This window comes from Diplotaxodon limnothrissa, linkage group LG8, assembly GCF_057381915.1.
Source record: "Diplotaxodon limnothrissa isolate DT_005_m linkage group LG8, D_limnothrissa_male_GT1.1, whole genome shotgun sequence".
In the NCBI taxonomy this organism is placed as follows: Eukaryota; Metazoa; Chordata; class Actinopteri; order Cichliformes; family Cichlidae; genus Diplotaxodon; species Diplotaxodon limnothrissa.
Window position 1 is genome coordinate 16,746,655 of NC_140603.1, and position 26,060 is coordinate 16,772,714.

The 26,060-nt window shown below is 40.3% G+C and overlaps 2 protein-coding genes across 2 annotated transcripts; both read left to right on the forward strand.

The window, feature by feature from the left end:
• The first annotated feature begins 771 nt into the window (after window positions 1–771).
• pth3r (parathyroid hormone 3 receptor) lies at window positions 772–10,175 on the forward strand. Its single transcript, XM_085360716.1, has 13 exons — window positions 772–837; window positions 4,029–4,134; window positions 5,557–5,667; window positions 5,841–5,965; window positions 6,526–6,620; window positions 6,724–6,877; window positions 8,585–8,738; window positions 8,812–8,872; window positions 8,958–9,024; window positions 9,117–9,211; window positions 9,313–9,454; window positions 9,564–9,605; window positions 9,705–10,175. Exons 1-13 carry the CDS (start codon window positions 772–774, stop codon window positions 10,173–10,175), a joined length of 1,689 nt encoding a protein of 562 aa, XP_085216842.1.
• A 3,324-nt stretch (window positions 10,176–13,499) lies between these two features.
• rundc3ab (RUN domain containing 3Ab) lies at window positions 13,500–24,795 on the forward strand. Its single transcript, XM_085360717.1, has 11 exons — window positions 13,500–13,594; window positions 21,143–21,258; window positions 21,468–21,595; window positions 21,723–21,808; window positions 21,893–21,982; window positions 22,078–22,158; window positions 22,267–22,432; window positions 22,676–22,833; window positions 22,993–23,112; window positions 24,468–24,568; window positions 24,653–24,795. Exons 1-11 carry the CDS (start codon window positions 13,500–13,502, stop codon window positions 24,793–24,795), a joined length of 1,284 nt encoding a protein of 427 aa, XP_085216843.1.
• The last annotated feature ends 1,265 nt before the right edge of the window (window positions 24,796–26,060 follow it).

Here is a 26,060-nt window from a genome sequence, read left to right on the forward strand (position 1 = left end):
ATATGATAGAGTAAAACCATGGCAATCTAAAGTGTCTCTGGGTTTTCTGATTGTGGCTGAGGACCACTGAGTACAGCAGACTATCACCATGCATGCAAATATAAGTTCTTCAAAAATGCCTGTCAAAACAATGTTTGTCATATAATTTGTGCATTTGTCATTCATGCATATCAGAATATATATTATGTAATATATATTACTTTAACTGGTGTGGTAAGTAGTTCTATGAGTCTGGTTTGTATCACTGCTTTCTAAAGTCTCCCAGTGCGGGATACTCATGCTGTAAACCAAGTATTAAATTATGTTACTAGTAAAAACTAAGAGTCCTATTAGTGGGAATAGAAAAGACCAGGTTAAGGCAGACAAACAAGCCAAATGTCAAGCACAGAGAGATAATGACAGCAGAGGAGAGCAAAGAGTTAAGTGAATGGAAGCCACAGCATATCAAGGCCAACCCATCTCATCCCAACAGTCCTAAGAGCAGCGAAGGAGGAGGTTTCCTCCTCAGTGCTCCTCTCTTCCCCAAAGAGAGATCATCCAACCACAGACAGCCCCTCAAAACTCATTAGTAATGTCAACTGAGCTTCATGCAGAAAACTCTGGACCTCAAGAGACTCCAAAACACAGTTCCTGTTGACTAATAAAGGAGCACAGATGGGACACGAGAGAAGAACATTAACTTTAGGACAAAGTTCCTTCAGCACAACCTGAAGAGGATAAAATGATCTGAGAGTGAAAGGTGTGCTGTTCTGTTTCAGCTGGAGAGACATCATGTTGTCTGCACAAGGAATTATTGTTTTTTACTTTTTCCACGGTGTAATAACAGCCTCAGCGCTGGTAAGTTGACTACATTCATAATATTTAAATTGTTTAATTATTGAACAGTTATTCACTGATGGGGTTTGTCAGGGGAAAATATTTTACTCCTGGTTTGCTGCTATTTCTCTGCTGCTTTACTGTTAACATAAATGAGGTCAAATAAGTGCAATTTAAACCCAGATATTGAATTTTCTTGATGATTTCTACTAATGTAAGCTTTTTCAAAGCAAACTTTACTTAAAAGGGCTAATAATGATCTTAAACGGATTGGAGCAGTAGATAAATTCTTAGTCTCACTTGCGTCTTGTGTCCTAAATTTAAACTTTTCACACAGCAGCAGCATATCTTACACTTTATTATGACCCTGAGTCAGACATGACACATCCGCACTGCTGCAGTTTGGGCCAAAGTTAGAAAATTTCATGTATCTGTGATCCGCTTTGATGCTTTGAATTAGATTTATTTAATGCTTCAGGAAACATGCCAGACATTCAGCAGCAAGACTGAGATGACAGTGTCTTCTTAGTTAACTGATGGGGTGATAAGGAATAAGTTTTCCAGCAGTCCTGCTGAGGAAAATAAAAAGTATTCTAACCCACCTCCATTCCTCTATTTTGAGTGAATCTCGCATCAAACCATGAGACAACTGAGACAAATTATAAAAAAGCTCATAAGAAATTTAATTGAGTAGAAAAATACTTCTTTTCATATAAAAAGTGGATATATTAATATAGTTCTTCTCGAGGCAGAGAAAAAAAACTTCACATCACAGCAGCACAAGAACCATCCCTCTCCTTTATCAGAAGTCACCTGTGGTCTGCTTTACCTCACAAACCATAATCAGCTTTGACCCTTTTAACCTTTCGCTGACTGAAGCATGCTAACAGTGACCGTAAGTGCCCTTCTTCATCTCTGGATCTCCCCCGTGTCCATCCTGAGTGTTGATCTCGGACAGGATAACAGGATCATGGAGGTGGGAGGCTAAGGCAGTTTAAACAGTTTGTGTCGGGAGAAAAACAAAAAAGCTCCCCTTCTGTATTAAGAGGCCCAGATAACTTCTCTGTTAGATCCAATCCACTCAACAGTGAAGGGTTTGAACTACACAGGATGCCTGGATATGCTAAACCAGGGGTCTCAAACCTACAGCTCCCAGAGCCACACGCGGCCCTTTTATCAATCTCCAGTGGCTCCCTGTGACATAAAAAGTAAATGAATATTTAAACATATAAGATGTATTTTAAACATTTTAATTATTTATTTATCAAGTTTCTTCCCATTCCCAGTTTTAAAAATGTGTTGCTTATAAGATTAACACATTTTAAAAGCCCCCTATAGTCTGTGTTGCCACCTGGTGCCTTAGCTTCTTAATGTTGCTTTTTCTTAATTTCAGTTATGTGGTTCAGAACCAAGCACTGATGAGGACACATAAGCAGCTAGTCTTGAGTTCTCCAATGCAAAAAATTAAACATAATCTTGAAAATAGAGCGATTCACAGCGTGTCAGTGCTACCGGCTCACCTGTGCGCTCGATCAGGAGCAAAAAGGCAAGAAATGAAAGTGCAGTGAAATTGTGGAAAGATATTTCTAGAAGAAGCCGGATGTTGTTGCATTTACAGGTCTGAGGGTTGATTGACTTGTGTAGCTGAACCTTTGAAATTCATTTGCACAACTACAGCTATTACCAACAATGGTATTCATAACTTTATAGTCTGTGTTTCAAAGTTGGTCCATACATGATATGATAGACCGTTTTTCCTCCACTTTACATTGTTCTGCTTAGTCATTATATTGCAAAAGTAACATCTAATAAAGTTTTATAAATCAATTTTTCTTTTTTTTCAGATCTATCATTTCCTAAAATCACTGAAATAAAATTTGAAAAACAAGTCAAAGTACCAAATCCTCAGAGTTACACGTTGTTAAAGATTTTAATTATTTACCATTAGTATTAGTATTACTTCTGTTTACCAATTATTATCTATTAGCAATGTTGATAACAGGATTTCTCACCTTTATTATAAAGCAGACATATGTTTTGCATCTTTATACACTCAAAAAATATTTATGCCCAAAATGGTAACTTTAAGTAATTAATCTTGTTACATAAGCACAATGTTTAAATGATTATTTATCTGAATAAATAAACCTCCGATTTTCTATATTTACTCAAAGGGTTGCTTGACAGTAAACATTAATCAAACCTCTACAGCGAATGATCGCTGCTCAGCGTCCAGCGTTACTAGAAACAAACATTTAGCCAGCTGCAGTTTATTTCACTGTAACGTTGTATTCATTTACCTACATGGTAATTTATAAATCAACTAAATCGTTTTCTTTAGCATGTGAGAGTCAGTACTCACCTCTTTTATTCAAGCCAAAGTCCACTGAATGACAGTAGAAATTACTTATATGGTTTTTTTGTTTTTTAATTTCTATACTAGATTTCTTTTCTTCTTTATTTTGTTTTTCAATGTTTCATATTATTAGTTTGTACTTCTTGCTGATCCCTGTGCTGCTGTAATTACGGGATTAATACAGTCTGTCCGTCTATATGACTTCCAGGCCATTTGATTCACTACAAGGCCCTTAAAGCATCAATTAAAAAAACTGAATTTTAAAGGAGAAAAAAAGGACTTTCGATAATTTGAAGAGGTGGCAGTTTGCTTTGTTTGTTTCTCTTCCTTTGCAAATCTTCTGTCTGCTCCGCTGCTCCCCTCTGCCAAACCGTTCTCATGCTCTGCTAGTTTTGATGCTCAGTCGTGAAATGCACCCGGGAACACAAAGCTGCTTGTGCTGACCGGTTCACACAAGCATGGCCCCCGAGGATGAGATCCCCGTGTGGCCAGCGGCAGCCCAGCTGCTGTGAATAAAGGGCCTGGCGGGCCATCATCACATACCGCACTCTCACACAACTATTTCACAACACCTGGAGGCAGCACATCAGATCTTTGGGAGAGGTTGTGGTTGATGAATCACTTCAGAGAGAGTTTCATGAGGATCATCTCAGAACGATGCATAGATGGGTTATATGGCCCTTCAGTATAAATAAATGACATGATTTATGCTGATCATTATGTATTAATCTTGTTTTCTATTGTTTACCATTGAAATGACATATATGCAATAATGTATCTATACGTAGTATTACTGAGAACTTGGTGGGCGTGTCTTCATAATTCATGTGATGCTTTTTTGTTCCTTTTCTTACAGATTGACTCTGATGATGTCATCACACGGGATGAGCAGATCTACCTTCTGATTGGTGCTCATGCCAGATGTGAAAGGAGCATCAAGGCACAAATGCCCCTCATTAAAGGTTTGGGGACTTCTTTTTAAACACTATACAGAGTGCCTCTTTATGGAACTGCTTTCCCCCCGGTTTTGAATACTTTCTATGACTTTGTGAGCCTCCAGTTAGAAATAAAAAGCAGTCAACACTGGAAGTATGTCTGACTTTTAATATTTCAAAGAAGGTCCTGTCAAATAAGAGCCTTTTTTAACAGGCGGTCAGTGAGTGCACGTCCAAACACACAATTAGATCAACTGTTTATTGCATCACTTGTTTATTTAGGATCAGATGCAACACCCAGTCCAATATCCTGCTTTCCAATATCTCTTTTATTACACAGCGAGGCATTTTTAATTTGGAAATGCGATGGAGAAGCTGATGCTTGATAAGCTGGTTCAATGCGGTATTATTAAATATTACAAATCTTCTCAGGAAATGTGACTCAAGCTTTAAGTGTTACATTTTTATTGATTTACCAATCTTGAGGAAGCATTGGAAGCAAGTATGTTTATGCATCAGCTCATTTACAATTTTACCTCCAATATTGAAGGAAATCTATATATGGAGTGCTAAAAGTGCCATAAAAAGACAATAATGGTCTTATATGATGTATTATTACAGGTAAAAGCAGCCAAATGTGATTTAAAGAAGTTTAAATTAGCTAAACTTTGTCTGGTAGCAGCATTAAAATCCTATTTAGTATTTTGGTAACTTAATGATGTAACATTATGGTCATGTAAAAAAGATTAATAGGTATATGGGTATACTTTTGTGTTTATATGTATTTTTTCTGTTTATGTTTATTTCAAATGCACCAGTTATACTCCCCTTAACTGTGTATCACATATATACCCTTACAGTGGTATTAAATAGGGGTGGGGTGAAAAATCGACACAGCATAGTATTGTAATCTGTTGTGTGGCAATACTGCAGAGCTGTATTGAATTGTTTCACATAAAAGGGAGCTTTCCTTCCCACTGTCGCCAAGTGCTTGCTTGTAGAAGTCATGTGATTGTTGGGGTTTTCTCTGGCTTTACCTTACAATATAAAGCACCTTGAGGTGACTAACTTTGAGGAAATAATTAACAGTTTAAAAAAAAGGTGATGAATTGGAATATAATATATTGCAGTATATTGCAAAAAGATACAAATTGCAATACACTGATGTTGTGGGTTGTTCTGTGATTTTCACCTCTGATATTAAACATGGAGAGGTTTTAGATAATGAGGGCAGCTCATGTATAAGTTATCCTTGTGAGTCAAGGAGGGGCCTGTTTCAGATAAAATATGAACTGAAGTTTAGATCACTGAGGATTATTTTAAGTTTTGAATCATGCAAAGCTACTCAAGAGCAGTCTACGAATAAAAGTACAGCGTTAGGTGGCACAATGTGTGAACTATACACAGATCTATCAGCTTGCTAACACTTTTTTCACACCATTGTTGAAGATGGCGACTGCACCCCAGAGTGGGATGGGATCATCTGCTGGCCACAGAGCACAGCAGGTCAGCTGGTCTCAGTTCAGTGCCCGGAGTACATCTATGACTTCAACCACAGAGGTAGCAGAGCTCCAGAGATACTAGCATCTGATCATCTACACAGTATAAAAAGCATCCTTCAACCTCAATAACCAGGAAGCAGTAGTTTTGAGAAAAATGCAACTGAAAAGTATAAAATCAAAGATTTCCTTATTCAAAAAATTTATCATTATGTCCTGCCCTCCCATGGACAGGGCGAGCCTACCGTCAGTGTGATGTGTCAGGCAACTGGGAGCAGGTGGCAAGCATCAACCGCACTTGGGCAAACTACAGCGAATGCACCAGATACCTGACCTTCAATCACAGAAGCCACGAGGAGGTGTGTGCATTTGATCCAGTGCTGGGTTGAATTAATCTGTTTGTGCACGTTTATCTAACAGCAGAAAAGAGACAGAACTTCTTTAGAAGACAGTACAACAACGGCCATATTCTTTTTTTGTTTTGTTTTGTTTTTTTAGCTCTTTCAGTATTGCAACTTTATTACGCCCAGGTTACAAATGATCTTTTACAAGGTTTTATGTTACAATACATCGTTTCTTTTTTACATCAAGTTTTTGCTAGTATTTTTAGATTCGAAATTTTCTCTATAAGGGATAGCCACACTCCCCCTATGCTAGTCTTTGTGTCAAATCTCTATGTTTATAGCTTTGATGGTTCACTAAAGATTCTTGTGGTAATGTGTAAGTGTGCATTTGCATCTTTACATGACAGAATATGTGTAAACCGGCCATATTCTTACAAAATACTCTAGGCCTGTCTTCAAAAGACCTTTTCCCTCCAGTGTGCTAATTGTGCTGAAGATACAAAATTACCAATGTGTTCAAATCTGTTCAGTCACTTCTGTTTCCAGATATGAAAAGATGTTTTGCTGTGTTTCAGAAGGTGTTTGAGCGACTCCATCTCATGTACACCATCGGCTACTCCATTTCTCTCGCATCCCTGCTGGTGGCAGTCTTCATTCTCTGCTACTTCAAGTAAGAAGAAAACAGCTTACGAGCTTTGATCCATAAACCTGTAACCGAACAGCATCTCCGGACTTCAGTCTGTTGCATCCAAAGACGTCTTCCTCTCTTTCAGGCGTCTCCACTGCACACGCAATTACATCCACGTTCACCTCTTCACCTCCTTCATCTGTCGAGCGGTCAGCATCTTTGTGAAGGACGCTGTGCTTTACTCCATATCTGATGGCAGTGAAGCTGAGCCCAACTTTACAGGACAGAAGCCCCATATGGTAAATTGTAACGTCGCATTATTTCTTATCACCAGTTATTCAGTTTTGTTCATTTTTTAAATACTTCATTGTGATCAAGACTATCGGCTGTATGGCAGTCAGCACAGTAGCGGTAGTTCACAATGGCATGGCCTGTTTGCAAAGCTAAACAAACCATATTTGCACATAAGCACTCAAAACACCTCATTCATCTAAGAACTTTTTTTCTACACTTATCTAACATTCATACTCCGATGGATGCATCAGAGAGCACCGTGGGCTTAGTATCTTGCCTAAGGATGCTGGGTCTCTGACAGAGTGTTTTGAGTTTGTTTTGGTCTTGGGATTCTTTCTTTTGGAATGAAGAGATTTTCATTAGTTTTCTGCATTAGTTACTTTTGAGTTCAGTTTTCCTAGTGCCTCTGAGTTTTTAGTATTTATACTTCCAGTTTCTTGTTTTTATCATGTGAATGCCTCTTTCCTGTCCAGTCTGTCCTAGTCTCATCTCTCATCTCTGTTTTCTTACTCTTACTCTTTCTTTCCGGTTATGTCACCGTGTTCGTCTGGTCTCTCTGTGTTTTGTCTTCATGGCTGTCTACAGTTTTTGTCTTGTCTATTTAATAACTTTGTAATCCTGTCTCTGTGTGCTCTCCATTTGTCTCCCCAGCCTGTCATGTCTCCTTTTGAGTTTATCCCGAGTCCCAGTGTCAAGTTCACATGCCTTAGTCTGAGTCTCAGTGTGTGTGTGTGTGTGTGTGTGTGTGTGTGTGTGTGTGTGTGTGTGTGTGTGTGTGTGCGTGTGTGTGTGTGCGTGTTACTTCCTGTTTTATTTTGATAGTCCTCTGTCTCATATGTGTTATGTTGAGTTATGACGTCCTTGTCTTGTTAGTTATGATTCTGTTCCCATGCGTTTCCACATCCCTAAATTACACTCGTGTGTATTATTTGTCTGCATCTTCCTCTGTTCTTCATCACGTTCTCCTTCACTTTATGTGTGATCTCAATCAGTCACTTTTATCAGTTTCTACTCTGCCTAGTCATTGTTTATCTTTTGTTTCCTCCACCTTAATAAAGTTGACATTTTGAGTTTAAATCCATCTGATCAGTCCTGCATCTGGGTCCACTCCATGTTCGCCACACACTCATTACATGACAGTTACAGCACATTTCTCATTTCTTCATCCACAACAGGAATCCACCGCCCACACCTGCTGTAATGGACTGAGATCTGGTGATTTGTGCCAAATTCTGACCCTACCACCACCTGCCCTACTTTTGTAGCAGCAGAAACCGAGACTAATCAGACCACACAACGTTTCAGCCTCAGTTTCATGTTCTTAGCTGACAGAAGTGCGGTGATCTTTTCTGGTGCCGTAGCCCAAGGTTCAACATGTGCCTTAAGAGATGCTGTTCTGCATACTTTAGTTCCCAGAGAACTGACCCTCAGTAGAAACTCAGAGATGGTAGTGTGGGAAATTCCCAGTAGATCAGCAGTTTCTGAAAAACTCAAACCAGCCTGTCTGGGACCAACAACCATGCCACATTCAGCTGCTCAATTTGAACTTCAGCAGGTCGCCTTGACCATGTCTACATCGTGCACTGAGTTCTCTCGTGAGATTGTCTGATTAGATTTTCGCATTAACAAGCAGGTGAACAGGTATACCTAACAAAGTGATCAGTGAATGTATTATCACAAGTTTTGCTGATATTTTCTGTTTTTGCCATTAGGCTGGCTGTAAAGCAGCTGTTACTCTCTTCCTGTACTTCCTGGCAACAAATCATTACTGGATCCTGGTGGAGGGGTTGTACCTCCATAGTCTCATCTTCATGGCCTTCCTGTCTGACAAGAACTACCTGTGGGCCCTCACCATCACTGGCTGGGGTAAGTGACACTGGGGCAGGTGACACTTTGGACTAATGCCAGTTTTTCTAATAGTCCCATGTGCTCGTCATAGGTGTTCCAGCTGTGTTTGTGTCCATTTGGGTCAGCGCACGAGCTTCACTGGCAGACACTCAGTGAGTCATGTGATCCATTTATCTTATGTTTACGTTACACTCCTACAACAAATGCTCCCTGAAATAGATTCATTGCTCTTTCCAGATGCTGGGATCTCAGTGCCGGAAACTTGAAATGGATCTATCAAGTCCCTATTCTGGCTGCGATTGTTGTAAGAAAAGGGGATTTAAATCAGAAGAGCATTAAAGACTGATATTCTGAGTATATTGTTTTAAATCTGGATTTCGGTTTCTTTCCCTGCAGGTGAATTTTCTCTTGTTCATTAACATCATTCGTGTACTGGCCTCTAAACTGTGGGAAACCAACACGGGCAAACTGGACCCCCGACAGCAGTACAGGTAACCCTCCAAGGAAAATAGTGGATGTTTTTAATCTCTGGACTTTAAGCTCCCATCTGTTTGACAAGAAACATCAATGAAATAAACTCTTTGTTCTGCAGGAAGCTACTCAAGTCCACATTAGTCCTCATGCCTTTGTTTGGAGTTCACTACATGGTGTTCATGGCTCTTCCCTACACTGAGGTCACTGGGCTGCTGTGGCAGGTGCAGATGCATTACGAGATGTTCTTCAACTCTTCCCAGGTCAGGACACATTTATAAAAACAAGCACTGCATGCAATTATATGCTGTAAGCTCAACTGCAATGATAATGAAAGCTGATTCTTTTGAATAAAATCTCATATCTTTGCAGGGGTTTTTTGTGGCGTTTATCTACTGTTTCTGCAATGGTGAGGTAATAAAGCTACAATACAGAATCGACTCATATTTATATATATTTTTTTATCTGGTAAACAAAATAAAGGAACTAAAATTAAATAAATCTTGTTCCCAGGTGCAAACCGAGGTAAAGAAGGCTTGGTTAAGACGTAGCCTGGTGCTAGACCTCAAGCAGAAAGCGAGGATCACCAGCAGCGGCGGAGGCAGCTGTTACTACGGCGGCATGATGTCACATACCACCACCCACAGCGTGTGCCTGTCTGCTGCCAATCCCAGAGCTCTGTCCTTTGCTGGAGGGGTGGTTGGCTCAGGTGGAGCCTCTGGTTCTGGGGTCAGACCCCCACTGCCACGTCAAGTTTCCACAACTCCCCCCCACCATCATACCAACCTACGTATTTACACTTCGACTGACAGCGAGGCCTCAGGCCCCCAGCAGGAGCTGGGTGTGTGGAAACCAGAAGGTGCTGAGTCAGGAGGTTTTACCAGAGAAGCCAAAGCCAACAAAGGAGATGATGACCGCAAAAGCCACAGAGAAGAAGATCTAATCAGCTCCTTATCTCCCAAAGAGCTGGAGACCATCTTGTGATTGCTGCTACTTTGAAATATCACGGCAAGCTACATGTTTTCTCAATTAGGAGCACTGCTTTATGTTTTGTTATGTGTGTTTAGATGAGGATTTTGAGAAATAGGGGAATCCAAAGGCATCTTAATTTGGTGAAAGGGTGCTGAAAGACTTTAGTTACTATAGAAAAGCAAATCTGGGGACTAAAGCTGGGAAGTTTTTAATGGCTCAGAGCCACATACAGTAGAAAGAAATGCATGCATCCAATCCAATTCTTGCTTGTAATATGAATAATCAGAGTTTGCTTGTTATATAGTGGTAAGTGTCATGGTTGTGTGATAAAAATAATGATAATAATACAATACTGGTCTCGATTTCAGGGTTGCAACATCATAGTATGACATAAGCTGTCACGGTACAGTCGAGCATCCTTTCATAGGCTACCATTAGTGACTGGACCACAATTTAAGAACTCTAAATCTAAATTCTCATGTCATAAAGACAGATGTTTTTGTGTGTGGATGTGTTGTGGATTTTTCAAGCTGATGTGAACGGAGAAATCCTAAACTAAAGAATTCAGAGAAGTCAAAGGACAGACCTGGATGTATAAATAGGGAGAATTTTTTCTCCCTCTTCTCGTCTTTCCTGTGTTGCATTTTTCACACTGACCTCCTTGTTCAAACTGCACTTCCTACAGCCCTTCCCTGCCTAAATGTACACCTCCACATATCAGCCACACATTAATGAGGGTGTGAACGCTTTTTACAATCCAAATGTCACAATGAGATTAGATTTAAAGGCACCTAGACAGCATGTCTGGACTTATTTTCATGTTTGTTGCTGTCCAGGTTTGCAGACCTATTTATCAGTCTGACAGGACCCTGAAGGCTGATGCGTGAACCTCTCGCCCCATGCAGTCAAAACTCCAACTCCTTCTTTCGTGTAACCTCTGCCCTGAACGCCCTCACAACACTGTCCAGAATTTCACACACTCCCCTCAATCTTTGACTCACAGACAGAGGCACCTGAGCCATTTGGAGACCTGGAGCAGGAGTGACAAACCTCTAAGCCACAATCCACCGGCATTCGCAGAGAAACAGACAGAAAACCATACCTGTACATATTTTAGATGCCCATTAAAAGAGAATCATGTTCTGTGTTTATGATGTGTAAATTTAACACTTGTATTTTAAGAAATGTTTTGGGGAGTATTTTAAATAAACTGTACAGCAGTAATGGAAGTGACTTATGGATTTTAATTATCTGGCAGTGGCAGTGAAACATAACTGGAAGCTAAGGAATAGCTGCATAAAGAAAAAAATGACCAAACACAGAGAAAAACAAGAAATATTTAATTGAATTCAAGAAATAAATAATTGAAACATGGTCTAGTTCATTTACATAATGCCAAATCACAAATGTTGCCTCAAGATGCTTTACATTGTAGGGTTAAGACCCCCTACAATGAGATAACTCCGTTTCACCAAGCACTTGGCAACAGAGGGAAGGAAAAGCTCCCTTTTAACAGGAAGAAACTTCCAGCACAAAAATGCTGAGGGAGAGGAAGCTATCTGCCACGAGCAATTGGGGGTGAGGGGAGGGAGAGAAGACAAAAGACAAGCTGTGGTTGAAATATCTGATATGATAATAAAGCGATTATGGAGGATACTAGAATAAAGTCTCTGCTGAAAAGGTGATTTTGGGACACTGAGGGGAGTGGACAGCATGAAAAGAACATCCGACTCATTTAAGACATAAGAAATGTGCTTATTGTTTACAGTGAAACATAGTCTGCCATAGCCTTCAAGTACATTATTTCCAATATTATAAAGCTCTATTGTGTCATAAATATATATAATCCCAGTCAGTGGCATGTCCAAGATTTTTATTCCTCAGCCATACAATTTTATGGATTTAGACTTTTTACTTCAGTAAAAGTTATAAAGTCACATAGATTTATTCTGCACAAGTTGTATAATCAAAAATATATTCAGAGTAAGAGAAAATTTTCTCATGATGTAGAACGGCATTTTTAGAATCATTATATACATGCTGGATCATTCATTTAGGCTATGCTTATGATTTTATTCATAACTAATGAATTTTAAATGAACTTTTCACACATTTTGTGTTGTCAGACATGTGGAGCAGACACAGATCTGTGTCTTAGTCCAGGACCAAAAGCTCCCAACCCCCACCCACCAACCAACCTGTGGTTGCTACCAGCTGTCGTTTCATTCGAGCAGAAAAGGTTTGGGGCCAACGTGTCTGCACCACTGCTGTGCTGACACTAAATCAGCTGAAAACACGAGCACTTTCCTCTAATAGCAAGAGCAGGGAAATGACGGGAGGATGTTGATTGGAAATTACGAGAGGAGGAAGTGAGCCAGCACGGTGACCGCAGTGGTGATGATGATATCAGGTTTATTGTGCTACAAAGCTTTTACCAGGAACAGTTATTAAACAAGAAAAGAAAGAAATTTCAGTCTCAAATACATCCAAAACAATCTTTAAATAATGCAATATATAAAAGGTCCTAGCACATCTCTTATTCTATATCTATTTATAATAATATAGAAAATTATCATTTATTATTGATGCATAAATTAAACATACAGAAAAAACGAAATAAACTTTCAACGTGTATAAAATGTGTTATATGTTCAAAATAAAAATTGATAAATTTAATGATTGTATTACTTTCCATACACAGTCTTAACAAATAATTATAATATTATTAATAATAATAAAAATGTGCATTTCAATCACTATAGCAAATGAAATTTCCAAAATTGAGATAGAGCATTTGCTATCTTAAAAGGATAAAATGATGAGGATTTTGAACAATACATATATTGCAAATATAAATATTAAATATTAAATGTCTATTTTAGGGTTTTTTGGTAAAATATAAATTTGTGAGCACAAAACCAAACAAACAAACAAACAAATAATCCCTGGTCTTTATATATTATATTAAGCTCTCAAAGAAACTGCGTGTCGCTGGAGCCGGTGACGTAATTCGGTCCGCACGACACGAAACGATCCAATGACGGCATGATGAAGTCAGAAAAGTGGGCGGAGACAGAAAGAGGGGGCTCGAGCAGACACAATTCAGTCCCGTGAGCAGGTCACAGAAGTAAACATAAAAACAAAGCCCACGCTCCGCGCGCTCTGGTGTGTCTAATGTGTCGAGCAGTTTCCTCCGTCGTCTCACAAAGTGCCGCCGCTGTCTGTCAGCGGCTTTGACGCGGGCCGCCAGCATCCTCTCCGGCATCCACAAGTGAATGAGGAGGGCCGGTGGCCCACAGGGAGGGGTCGTTTGCTTCCAGGGCTGCCTACTCCTGGATGGAGCAGGCAGCGATGGCCATGGGAGATGTCTCGAAAAAAGCATCGACTCGGAACCTCGCGGTGGAGAGGAAAAACCTCCTCACGGTCTGCAGGTGAGTGCATTATCCAACACGCCTTATGTTGTATATGGTGATGGACATTTTTAATGCCCTCAGTGCTGCATCAGACAGTGGCCTCTCTGTGTGACTTTTATCTTTGTCAGTGCAATTTTTATCCCAGTGCTGATGGTGTGGTCGCTATGACGACACCCTTCCTGGAGCAAGGACTAGCTGGCACCCTAGGGACTTAAGGCAGGATGGCAGTATAAGATCTTTACATAAAGTCCTGCTTGGATTTTGTGATTTTGGATAGAGATTTGTTCTTCAGTAGGCTCAAACACTGACCTGACGGTGCAGGCACATAATGATCTCTAACGATTATGGTTATGTAAAGGGACAGAGCATTTAGCCTGTAAGTCAGCAGGCATGCTTCCACTTCATCCAGCAGTAGTTGTGCTATCATTCAGCTCAGTCATGCATCAGCTTCAACGTAGATAGACATCCACAGCCCACAGCACATTTAAAGCTGCTGTGACTTAAATTTGGATTTTCCCAATGCATAAAATATTTTATATAATCTAAAAGGGGTCAGTTGCCAAGGTGGACATAGGAGTGTTAGCTCACTTCAGCTCCACTGCATATTGTAGCTTCTTATATGTAAATTGAGAGCATTAAAGTCAGTAAAAAAAGGTTTAAAAAAAAAGTAAGTAAGCAGGACCTCTGTGAGCCAATGACAGGTGAATCTAGGTCAGGTCCCCGCCCTGCTGTTTGTAATACACAGGAAATGCAGGGATTGTGCTCGTTTTGAGGATAGTCAGCCATTTATTATCCAGTTGATGCAGCTGAATGAGGCATTGTTGCCTTTGGAACAATGGGGAGTGAAATCACTTGCCTCAGTGGCTTGTGATAAGATAAGCATTGTTTATAGATGTGAACGTGGCCAGTAAAACATAAAGATGGTGACTCTGCAAAACATGACCAGTATTTAGCCATAATATTTTCTCTCTGTTTGCAGGAGATGGTTAATTTCCTTCTCACGGCTCACTGCATATCTTACCGTCACTGGACAAATAGTATTTGACAGGTGTTCTTGTAGAAAATAGTCCTGCTGAATTATTTAGTGTCCAGGAAAACATTTAGTGGTCACTGCTGAAGAAATAATGGTGCTTAAAATAAACTGAAAATTCTTTGCCTGTGAGCTTTTATATCATTTGTGGGTGTATATTGCTGAAAATATACACCCACAAATGCACAGTGCTGGGAAAAATATTTCACTACTTCCTGATTTCTTTTCTTTTTTTTTAATATTAGACAAAGATAACTTAAAAAATACAAAGTGAAATTCTGAATGATGATTTCCTTTTATTAAGGTAAAAAAATGCTGTCAATTTTCAGGACATAGCTTAGCCCTATGTGAAAGTGTAATTGTGAACCTGGTTAAATCATGCATTTACTGTGATTATCCACATTTTTTGGAAAGCTGAGTTCAGTTTCGCTCACCATTGCAAGGTCTGATTACTGCATGACATGGTGAATCAAGAAATAACCTAAATATAAACATAAACCAGTCTGACAAATGGAAGCAGGCCAAAAGACCTCCACAAGCAATCTTGCCACAATCTAAAGAAACTCATGAACAGATCAGAAACAAAGTCGATGTCAGGTCACAAAAGAACCCAGAACAACAGCTAAAGAACTTCAGGTCTCACTTGCTCCAGTTTAGGTCAGAGTTTATGATTCAACAATAAAAGAGCGACAGGGCAAACATGGCATCCATGGGAGAGTTCAAGGAGAAACCAAAACTAAGGCTCGTCTCACAAAACATCTTGATGATCCCCAAGACTTTTGTGGAAACATTCTGTGAGTAGGGCTGCCACGATTTGTCGACTAGTCACGATTACGTCGACTATCAAAATCGTCGACGACTGATTTAATAGTCGACGCGTCGTTTGAAGCTTTGTAAGATCCCAAAAGACGCAGGAATAAGTAGCAGGATTTAAGAGTGTAATAACGGACTGAAACAGAAGATGGCAGCACTGCATGTACAAGGATGCCAGCTGCCGTTAAACCCCGAAGAAGAAGAAGAAGAAGCAGCTGTGTCCCAGAATTCATAGCGCGGCCCAGCTCAGTTTCCAACAATGGCGGCAGCTAGTTAGTTTTAATATTACTCTTATTATTCTTTCTGGGTCAGAAAATAAACGTTTAACGTATTTTCAGGCGAGAATGTAGCTGTGTAAACCTCAAATATCGGCTCAGTTTATCAGGACACCACATATTTTCAAAAGCGCTCCGACGTTTTCGGAGACGTCTGTTACCCACCAGCTCGATAGCTAGCCGGGGGCTAGGTCACTAGCGCCGTGAGAACACCGGACTCCCGGCAAATTGTTTTCTAACCCACCGCCGTCTTTCGCTACTCAGGTTAAATATATATGAGTCACTTAGATAAATTAAAAATGTTGTTGTTTGGCTTTTTTTTTTTTGTATTTTATTTGTTCCTGAGTAAATCGGTTTGGCTGAGATTAAAGTTATAGTTTTTACACAGCTGAATAAACGTCAAGCAGACAGCTGATTATCAAAAGTGTGAGATGCTGGAGAATATACTCCGTTGTCCTGTTATATTTTAGATAGCAAGGAGTTCATTAAACTTCACCGAAACAATCTGCAAATTTCATTAAAATTTAATAAACTATCATCTTGTCTTTATTTTTAGTTAGCACCTTAAACACTTAAAGCTGTAAGCTAATGATAGTTATATAAGAGCAGATGCTGCTGGTGCAATAAGCTGTAGTTTTACGTCCAGTGGATGATGATCTGATTAGTCGACTAATCGCATAAATAATCGGTGACTAGTCGACTATCAAAATAATCGTTTGTGGCAGCCCTATCTGTGAGATAAAAGTTTAACTTTTTGGAAGGTTTGGGTCCTGTTACATCTGCTGTGAAACTAACATAGCCTTTCATGAAAAGAGTACATCGTAACAAGAGCCAAGCATGGTGGTGGTAGCGTGATGGTCTGGGGCTGCTTTGCTGCTTCAGGCTTGCTGTAATTGATGGAACCATGAATTCTGCTCTCTACCAGAAAATCCTGAAAGAGAATGTCTGAATGACTCAAAAACAAAACAAAACAAAACAAGAAGAAAAAAAGGAGGTTTTTGGAGTGGTCTAAAATAATCCAGACTTAAATTTCAGATGCTTTGGCATGACCTTAAACAGACCTTTGATGCTGGAAATACGTCCACAGCGATGTGAAATACTCATTTCCTGATATCACAAACTTATGCTGTTTGTGTCATGGTCCGGAGTCTGTGGACTCCTTGTTTATGTTTAAATTTATTAATATTCTGTGGTTTTGTTTATTTTGGGTTGTTTGTGATTATCCCTAGTGTTGTGTGTCCTCTGTGCTCTCCTGTTCCATGTTTCAAGTTCCTATGTTCTGTCTCCTAGTCTGTTAGGTTTGCCTGTTTAGAGATTTATCGGTGTCTTTCCTGTTTTATTGTGAAGGTCCATGTCTCTTGTCAGTGTTTCTAGTTTTGCTTCCCCTTGTCTTGTTATGTCTAATTAATCCCAGCCGTGTCTCCCTCCTGTCTCCCATTCCCTGATTGCCCTGTGTGTATTTAAGCCCTGTGTTTTCTCGTGTGCGTTGCTGGATCGTCTGTGTATTGAAGGCCGATTACGTCACAGCCAGGCGATGAGGGCTGTCCCAATTCAAGGGCCGCTCCAAATGAGGCCCCGAAATCCGTCCTTCATTTTCCTGGATATGAAGGATGGGTCAGGTGTATCCTTCGTGGCCCAACCTATCCCAGAATTCATAGCGCAGCCCAGCCAATTCCAGTTTCCAACAATGGCGGCTTAGTTTTAATATTACTCTTTCTGGGTCACAAAATAAACTTTTAAGATATTTTCAGGCAAGAATGTAGCTGTGTAAACTTCAAATATCTGCTCGGTTTATCAAGACATCACATATTTGCAAAAGGGCTCTGACGTTTTCACAGATGTCTGTTACCCACTAGAGCCGTCGAGAACACCGAACTCCCGCCACATTTTCAGACCCTGCGTGGTCTTTCGCTACTCAGGTTAAACATATAAGTCACTTAGATAATGTAAAAATACTATTGTTTGGCTTTTTTCAGTGTTTTATTTGTTCCTTAGTAAATCGTTTTGGCTGAGATTAAAGTTATACTTTTCATGCAGCTGAATAAACGTCAAACAGAAAACTGATTAAACAGAAACGTGAGATGGTTGAGAATTTACTCCAATGTTCTGTTATATTTGAGGGAGCAAGGAGCAGACAGCTGAGTTTATTCAACTCCACCGAGACAGCTGGTGACGCAAATCTGAAGGCTAGACCGTCCCATTTCACAGCCTCGCACTTCCAGCCTTCTCAGACTTCGAAGGACCCGGCCCACGTAGACCATGATGGCCGGGTTCTTCGAAGGCTGTGGCCTAGGAGTTGGGACACAGCTACTGTTATGCTAATGCTAGTTGATGTTATTAATATTGTTAATGCTAATTAGCATTAGCAACAAAAAGCAGCTTGCTAATATCTGTAATATCTTGTTCCCTTGAGTTTTAATAACCCTCTATTTTCTCCAAAGTCTTTGTTTTTACAGTGTAATGAAATAAGAAACAAGCTCAATGTACAAGAATCAAAATTAAAACAGGATAATAGGGTAAAGTGGATTAAAGTAGTTGCATGCCATGGAGACTAGATGACGCGCATAAGTGACCAGTGACTCAGCTAAAAGTTTTCCCCATACATCACCACAGTTATCAATATTTACAGCCAAAATTTAAAAGTAGGATATTTATGAAATTATGGATAAAATCTTGCCAAATGATTTATGATTATTATCATTATTGAGTTATGTCTCTCTGAACTAATTTTATTTGTTCAAATCTTCAACACATACAAAAGTTAAAGGGTTTTCACAGGAAGATCCTGGAAGTCAGGAATGTATTACGGGAGACTTATGTCATCAGCTGAAATTATCTAGTACAAAGGAAGTTGTTGGAGTTTCCTGAAAGTGCTCGATGAACATATTCCTCACAGTAAAAGGATGACATCAGACTGAAGTGTAGAAATGAGACTCTGCAGGAAATGGAAGGTACATTGTCAGAGATCACATAATTACATCCACACTCAAATGGGATGGAGATACGCTTGTACAATTTCAAATAGTTGAACTCTGTGCTCTAACCCTGATTATAATTATGGGAAATCAGATTAGTAATGGTTGATTGATTGATGACGCAGTCCTGATACTATAACCTAAGGAATATTGCGGGAATTCGATCAATATTGAGTTTTAGTGACACTCTGACTATTTTGCTTTTTATGCTTTTATTTCCTCTTTGTTAGACTACTGTACTGGTCTTTTAACAGATATCAATCAGAAAGCATGAAATAGACTTCAGACTATGCAAAATCAGCTGCCAGATTGTTACCAGAACCTTGAAAACTGAACACATCTTACCCCAGTGTTGATGACTCTACACTGGCTGTGCATTTCTCTAGGAATTGATTTTAAGATTTTACTTATTACATTTAAAGTCCTTCATTGCCCAGCATCAAAATATACAGTCAAACTGCAGTTCTTCTACCAACCAGTGCTCAGCTGAGATCCTTGGTCTGAAACCCATTAACAGTTCCCACCTCACATGTAAAGACACAAGTCGATTGAGCGTTTGAATGTTTGCTGTTGGGGCTCCTCGATTGTGGAATGACCTGCCTGAGAAAATTCAGCTCACCTCATTAGTGTCTTCTTTTAAGATTCACCTTATTTTATTTTGATGTTAAGTCTTGTGTTTTAATTGATATGTAAATTCCATCCATCGATCTATCCATTTTCTTCCACTTATCCGGGGCCGGGTTGCAGGGCCAGAAAACTAAGCAGAGAAGCCTGGACCTCCCTCTTCCCGGCCACCTCCTCTAGCTTGTCTAGTAGAACACCAAGGCGTTCCCAGGCCAGCCAAGAGATGTAATCTCTCTAGCATATCTACCCCAGGGTCTCCTCCTGGTGGGACATGCCCAGAACACCTCACCTTGGAGGCACCCAGGAAGCATCCTTGTCAGATGCCTACACCTACACTGGCTCCTTTTGATGTGGAGGAGTAGCAGCTTTACCCGTCCCAGATGGCTAAACTTCTCACCCTATCTCTAAGGAAGAGGGCAACCACCCTTCAGTGAAAGCTCATTTCCACAACTTTTATCTGTGATCTCATTCTTTCGGTCACTACCCAGAGGTCATGACCAGGTGAGGGTGGGGACATAGGTCGACCAGTAAATCGAGAGCTGCTTTTTTACGCTCAGCTCTCTTTTCACCACTACGGACCAGTACAGTGTCCGCTGATATGTTCATTGTTTTGTATAATCTCCTCCTTGTTTGTTCTGTTATTCTGTGTTTCTGGGAAGTACTCTGTAACTCTAGTTGTGATAAGTGCTGTAAAAATAAACTATTATTAAGCTGTATCATACATAATTACTTTATGCCCTGCCCTAACAAGCTAACACCACCCAGATATTTTGCTTTTATGAGTTTCATTGACCTTTGTTAATTGTACAGTACAGATTACAGCATGAGTTTTGAACAAGGAAACCTAGGATATTTATGGAGACAAGTTATCTCTCTTATCTGCCATGGTCACAGAATACATTTAGACCCTTGTGTACAAAACCTAACTTGTACATTAGCTTGTGGTATATCTGAAAGATTACGTGTTGACAGAATAGGACAACGTGGAGTATTTTGTTCAGTAAGGTCAGTCTGACACCGAGATCAGAGTCTTAAAATGTTCCCATTGTTGCCATTTTACCATTCACTGATCACACAAGTACATCACATTTATGACACCGGATCCAAAAATTCACATAACAACATATATATTTAACCATTTTTCTTCAAATATAGAAAGTAACTTTCTTACACATTAAATTGTTATCATACAGAGACAAGAGTTCAGCTTCCTATAAAAACAGCACAGAGCTCTGTAGTCTGGGGAGAATTGTGTGATTTTTCAGTGCTTACTATTTACTCTATATTCTGCCAAATTAAGCAAGCAATTTGGCAGAAGATAGAGCGATTCCACAGTCTTATCATCTCCTGTTTTCTCTACACTGATCCAAGGATCCATCCCGTGTCATCTGGAACAGCCATCACAAATTTTTGAACACAGAAAAATAAACGTAGAGCGCAATACTGTACATAAACTGCTCATGTACATTCTTTAAATCTGTGCATATTCCTGTAATTTGTGTTTTTATGATATTAGAAATCATGTAAGAAAATGAATAGTCATTCTAATTGTACTCATTAAAAATGTTCAGTCTGTTTTTTAGGGTTAAACCTAAGAGCTAACTAAATGTATCACAGTGGCAGAACACTGTGTTCTTTCGCGACTGCATCCTTAAACAGACTTGTGTGGTTTATCAAGTGTGATTCACAAATGTTTAGCAATAGTTTGATGTACGACATGTTCTGCCTACTGTAAACTGAAACGAAGACAGCGGTAACCCATCAGCGTTTTTCCTGACTAATCTTTTCCCTCTATGCTTGAATAAGTGCTCGAATAAGTGCTCTCCTCGCTCCTCTCCACCACACACAGGTTTTCAGTTAAGACCCTGCTGGAGAAATACACGGCCGAGCCCATCGATGATTCATCAGAAGAGTTTGTCAATTTCGCCGCCATCCTTGAACACATCCTCAGCCACCGTTTCAAAGGTACTAAACTGAGGAGATAACATACTGGGACTTAACGTCCTGTTGAATCAAGGCTCTTACAGTGTTTACTGAAACTTTTCTGTCCTGTTTAGCAGCTTCGGCAAGCAGAACCATGTTGTTTTATTATTCGCAGTAATATATGTGTAGTGTAACAACGTGTTTTTCAGTGCTTACTAAAACTAACGCACTTCACATGCTTGTTGTGTCAGGCTCTAGTAGCTGGTTCGATGGTCAGAGGAGTTACTGGGACTACATCCGCCTGGCTTGTGCTAAAGTCCCCAACAGCTGCATTAGCAGCATTGAGAGCATGGAAAACATCAGCACCTCACGAGCCAAGGCAAGACCATCATACGATGACAAAAAAATTACAAATAAATAAGAATATGTAGATTTATTGGGACTAATTTAGAAGTCATTTTTGTGACTCTCCAGACTAATTTCTTTAGCTTTGGTGTTCCTTTCAGGTCCGAGCCTGGATGAGAGTAGCTCTGATGGAGAAGAGGCTATCTGAATACATCGCCACTGCTCTGAGGGACAGCAGGACAACCAAGTTAGCACCTCTCTATATAATAAAAATCACTTGATCCTCGTACAAACATGTTCCCACCTAACTGCACTTGTCTTTGTGCTTTAGGAGGTTCTATGCAGAGGGAGCCATCATGTTAAGAGAAGAAGCTACAGTGCTAACAGGGATGCTAATAGGTCTTGGAGCTATAGACTTTAGGTGGGGCGTCCTGACTTTTAGATATCAGACTGATACTTTTAAAATCCTTATGCATGTATAAAGTTTCTAATTTCTGATTGGTTTGTCTCCCTCAGCTTCTGTTTAAAAGGGGAGGCCCTGGATGGGAAATCTCCTGCAGTGATTGACTATACTCCATACTTGAAATTTACACAAAGGTACACCAACCTTCATGTATTTCAGAAACACTTTGAAAGTTACAGAAACACCATTGCACAGCCCATTCAAAGTCAATAAGATACTGATACTGGCTGCTCGTGTCACAGCTATGATTACCTGAGCGATGACGATGATCGGCAGAGTGTTGACAGCAGCGCGAGTGACGACAGCGTCCCTGAACATCCTTACATCCCCCTGGTCACAGACGAGGAGAGCTGGAGCACAAAGTGTCGCAAGATGGAGCAGAGGTTCAAGATTGTCAATGCACAAAAGGTGGGCGGACAAACATGATGTGTTTCTGTCGCTGTTGCTTGATCTAAATCTAAGGTTAATAAATGCAGATAAATACGTTCATCGTTTCATGACTCTATTAATCTGTCAGTTAATAACAAAGATTATACTGCGGAATCGTTTCTACATTACTATGACCGTTCACAGATGGTTGATGTCTAATATGAGTATCCGAGGGTGAATGTGTTTTTTAAATTTTGGCTCAGTCTGAATGTGTGTTGTCAGGGTTACCTGGAGGAGCTTGTGCGTCTGCGTGAGTCACAGCTGAAGAACACAGAGATGGAGAACAAGAGGCTAAAGGCCCGGCTGGAGGAGCTGCAGACCCAGAGCCAACAGGAGAAAAGGGAACTAGAGGCCATTGTCTTGGAGCTTCAGGAGCAACTGTGAGTGAAACACACAGATGGCTAGCATGTTTAAGCAAATAGCTTTAACACAATGCCAGCTTAACTGATGAACACTCTTCACTGCAGAGTACCGTGGACTGTGTTTGCTTTTCAGTGGTTCTATTGTTGGGACTTATGTTTTACCCTCACATGTCTCAGGACAAGCTTGATTCCGTGTGACTCCAACCACTTGGCGAAAAACCTCTCAATCCCACTCGTCAACCAGTGGCCAACGCTCGAGCCGTTCGACAGCCAAGAGGACTTGAAGCTGTTTCGCAGGTTTGCTACAGGCAGCATGGTTACTTTGTCTCGTTGTTGCAATTTGACAATATGCACAAACTCTGTAATAACAATAATATACACCAGCCAGTCGCATTTTTAAGTTACACCTTGCTAATACTGGCTGGGACTCCCTTTTGTCTTCAGAACTGCTTCAGTTCTTCACAGCATGGAATCAAAAAGTCCATCTGCTTCAAGGTTAGACACGTTGTTCACTTTTTCAGACCATTCTCCTAAACTCTACAGATGAGGAAATACATCAGAGGACGATATTCAAACGTCTATCGTTCCATGTTATAGGCTATCGTTTATTTGTTTTAATTGACGGTTTGCAATAGTCACCATGGCAACACAGAAGGACTAACCAAAACAAATCGAGGAGCTCATTCCTAAACAGGCAGCTACTTCTGTAGCTGCAACAACAGATACGTGGACGAGCCGAACAACATTCCTGTATGCGCTTAACGGTGCGCTTCCTCCGAGACTGGACACTCTGCAGTAGATGTTTGCAGACATGCTGGTTTCCATACAGGAACAGCAGTGATACCCGGTGGCCTCAGGGAAGCTCTTGCGTGACTCTGAGGTCATCTAGTTAGTATCGCTATTGGATAATACTGCGTACAGCCCATATTTATTTCATTTTTAATTATTTGATTTAAATGTGAAAAATAAATAGTACTCTTGGTGGACAGATTATATAAACTATTCACTAAATTTACAGAAAATGCACTATATTGTGGTATATATCATCAGTTGTGTGGGAAAATCCCAGCAGATCAGCAGTTTATGAAATACTCTGGCATCAGGTGTGCCACGTTCAAAGTTTGACCTCCCAGCCCATTGTTCCCTTAGTGGGCTGGTTTCAGTCATTATGAAAATGTACTCTTTATAAGACTGGGGAAACCTGCAGTCAGCTGAGACTGAAGAAGTCACTTTATGAGTGACGAAACGTTTCTCCCACTGAAAACGCTACGTCCAGATGAACAGAATCGACCTTTGGAGACGTTCAAAGTAATTTAAATCACCTTTCTTTCTCATTCTTATTCTCAGTTTGAACTTCAGCACATTGTTTTCATCATGTGTACATGCTTAATTGCACTCACTTGCTGCCATTTGACTGGTTTATAAAATAATTGTGTTGATTAGCAGTGCACCTAATGAAGTGGCTGGTGGGTGTATAATATTGTTCAATCAAAGATCAGACAGCACTTAGCAGTTTGTGTAAATCACAAGCAAAAATCAAATGGCGTAGTTATGTCCATGTAAACCTGTATAGAAAACATTTTAATTTTTTAATTCAAAATTTGAACCTGGTTTGAGCCATATATAAATATTTGCCTTGTTTTCTCTTTCAGGAGGAGTTTTCCAAGCACAGAGCTGCTGTCAGTGGAGGTCAGCCTGGATTCTGACTCTCAGAGGACTCATGGGAAACAGAATGGGAGGGCCTGGTGCACAGGTGACAACTCAGACACACAAGCGATGAAACATGTGTGTACAGTTAAACTGACCCTCCCGTTATATGTTTGTCCCACCCTCCCAGAAAAGGACTACACCCCCTCCATGATGGGCCTGTGTGGGTCCTTGGCGTCCTTCCCAAGCTGCAAATCTCTGACTAGCCTGAAGTCCAGCGAGTGCCTGGTCAACATCAGCACAGAGAACAGTCCTGCCCTCTCTCCCAGCTAGGGGGCACCAAAGAAACACTGCCAAGAAACATTAAGACGCTCCGGCGTGAAAATAAAACGACTGTTCTCGGTGGGCGGACAGATGCTTGACAGACTTGAGTCCCTTTACTTTTAAAACCCAGCACTCTCTCAGCTTACACCTGTTGTGGAAGAGCAGCCTGCACGCTCTCTGGGCCTGTGCAGCCAAGATACAGGAGCAAGCTGCCGCACTGCCTCATGGCCTCCTACAGCGTCATTGCCTTTCATTGTCGTGACATCATTAAGCCTCCTGCACTGTAAAGCAGCTGGTTTAAGTCTGACCCTCCTTCACTTACAGTCACCCATCTGAACCGGTCACCTTCATCGAAGCTCGCTGTAGGGTCGTTCTGTGTGTCGCTGTCCTTTTGTCTGTGTCTTATCGATCTGTCAGCCTATCTTACTCTGCCTGTTGAATAACACTCACAAGATGGGTGAGCTGCTATATCCTTATGGAGAAACAGCCCTATTATATACTGTTACAGGAGCATGAAAAGATTTTAGAACAGAAGCTTTTAATGTGGCGAGTCAGATGGTTTATGATGAAGATTATTTAAAAAAATAAATAACAGAAGCTACTTTATGATATTAAAATCAATGACAGTTTAGACCTTATTCAATCATACGCTAGGTTAGACACACAGGCTACAGAGGATTGTGGAGATGCCACAGTGTGAACATTTAAAAAAAACAGAAATCTGTTGCATACAAACGCAGAGTTTATTGTGACTATGCAGAATGAGTGTTGTCCTTGTCTTTTTCTACAAACCTAGCTTGATAGAATAGTTTGAGCAGGAGAGAAATAGTGAATGTGCAACATGCGTATGCCATTTTTTTTTCTTTCTGTGAGCTTTCCTTTTCTGTTACAGTTACGTCCACGACATACTCACCTGTGTCAGTCACACATGTGTAAATTGCTTTTTAATGCGGCGTTTTTGAGAGTTGGGAAACGTTTAAAACTGCAATAAAACTGCCTTTTTTTGAAACATTAAATGTGCTTATGTATTTAATGGATATACCATCAGCATATCTACCGCTTCGATCCAGGCTGAAATCGCTCAGTTCCTATCCTATGAGAATAGTTCCTCTAAGCACTACAGCTAATCCTCAGGGATGCTTTCTGTTGCGCCACCAGCAGGTCAGAGTTTTAAATGGCGAGTGAAGAATCTATAATCTATTAGATGGACTGTCATAGCATTTTGTACAGACATTAATCAAGGTGCTGGGATTATCTACCACACTGTTGTACAT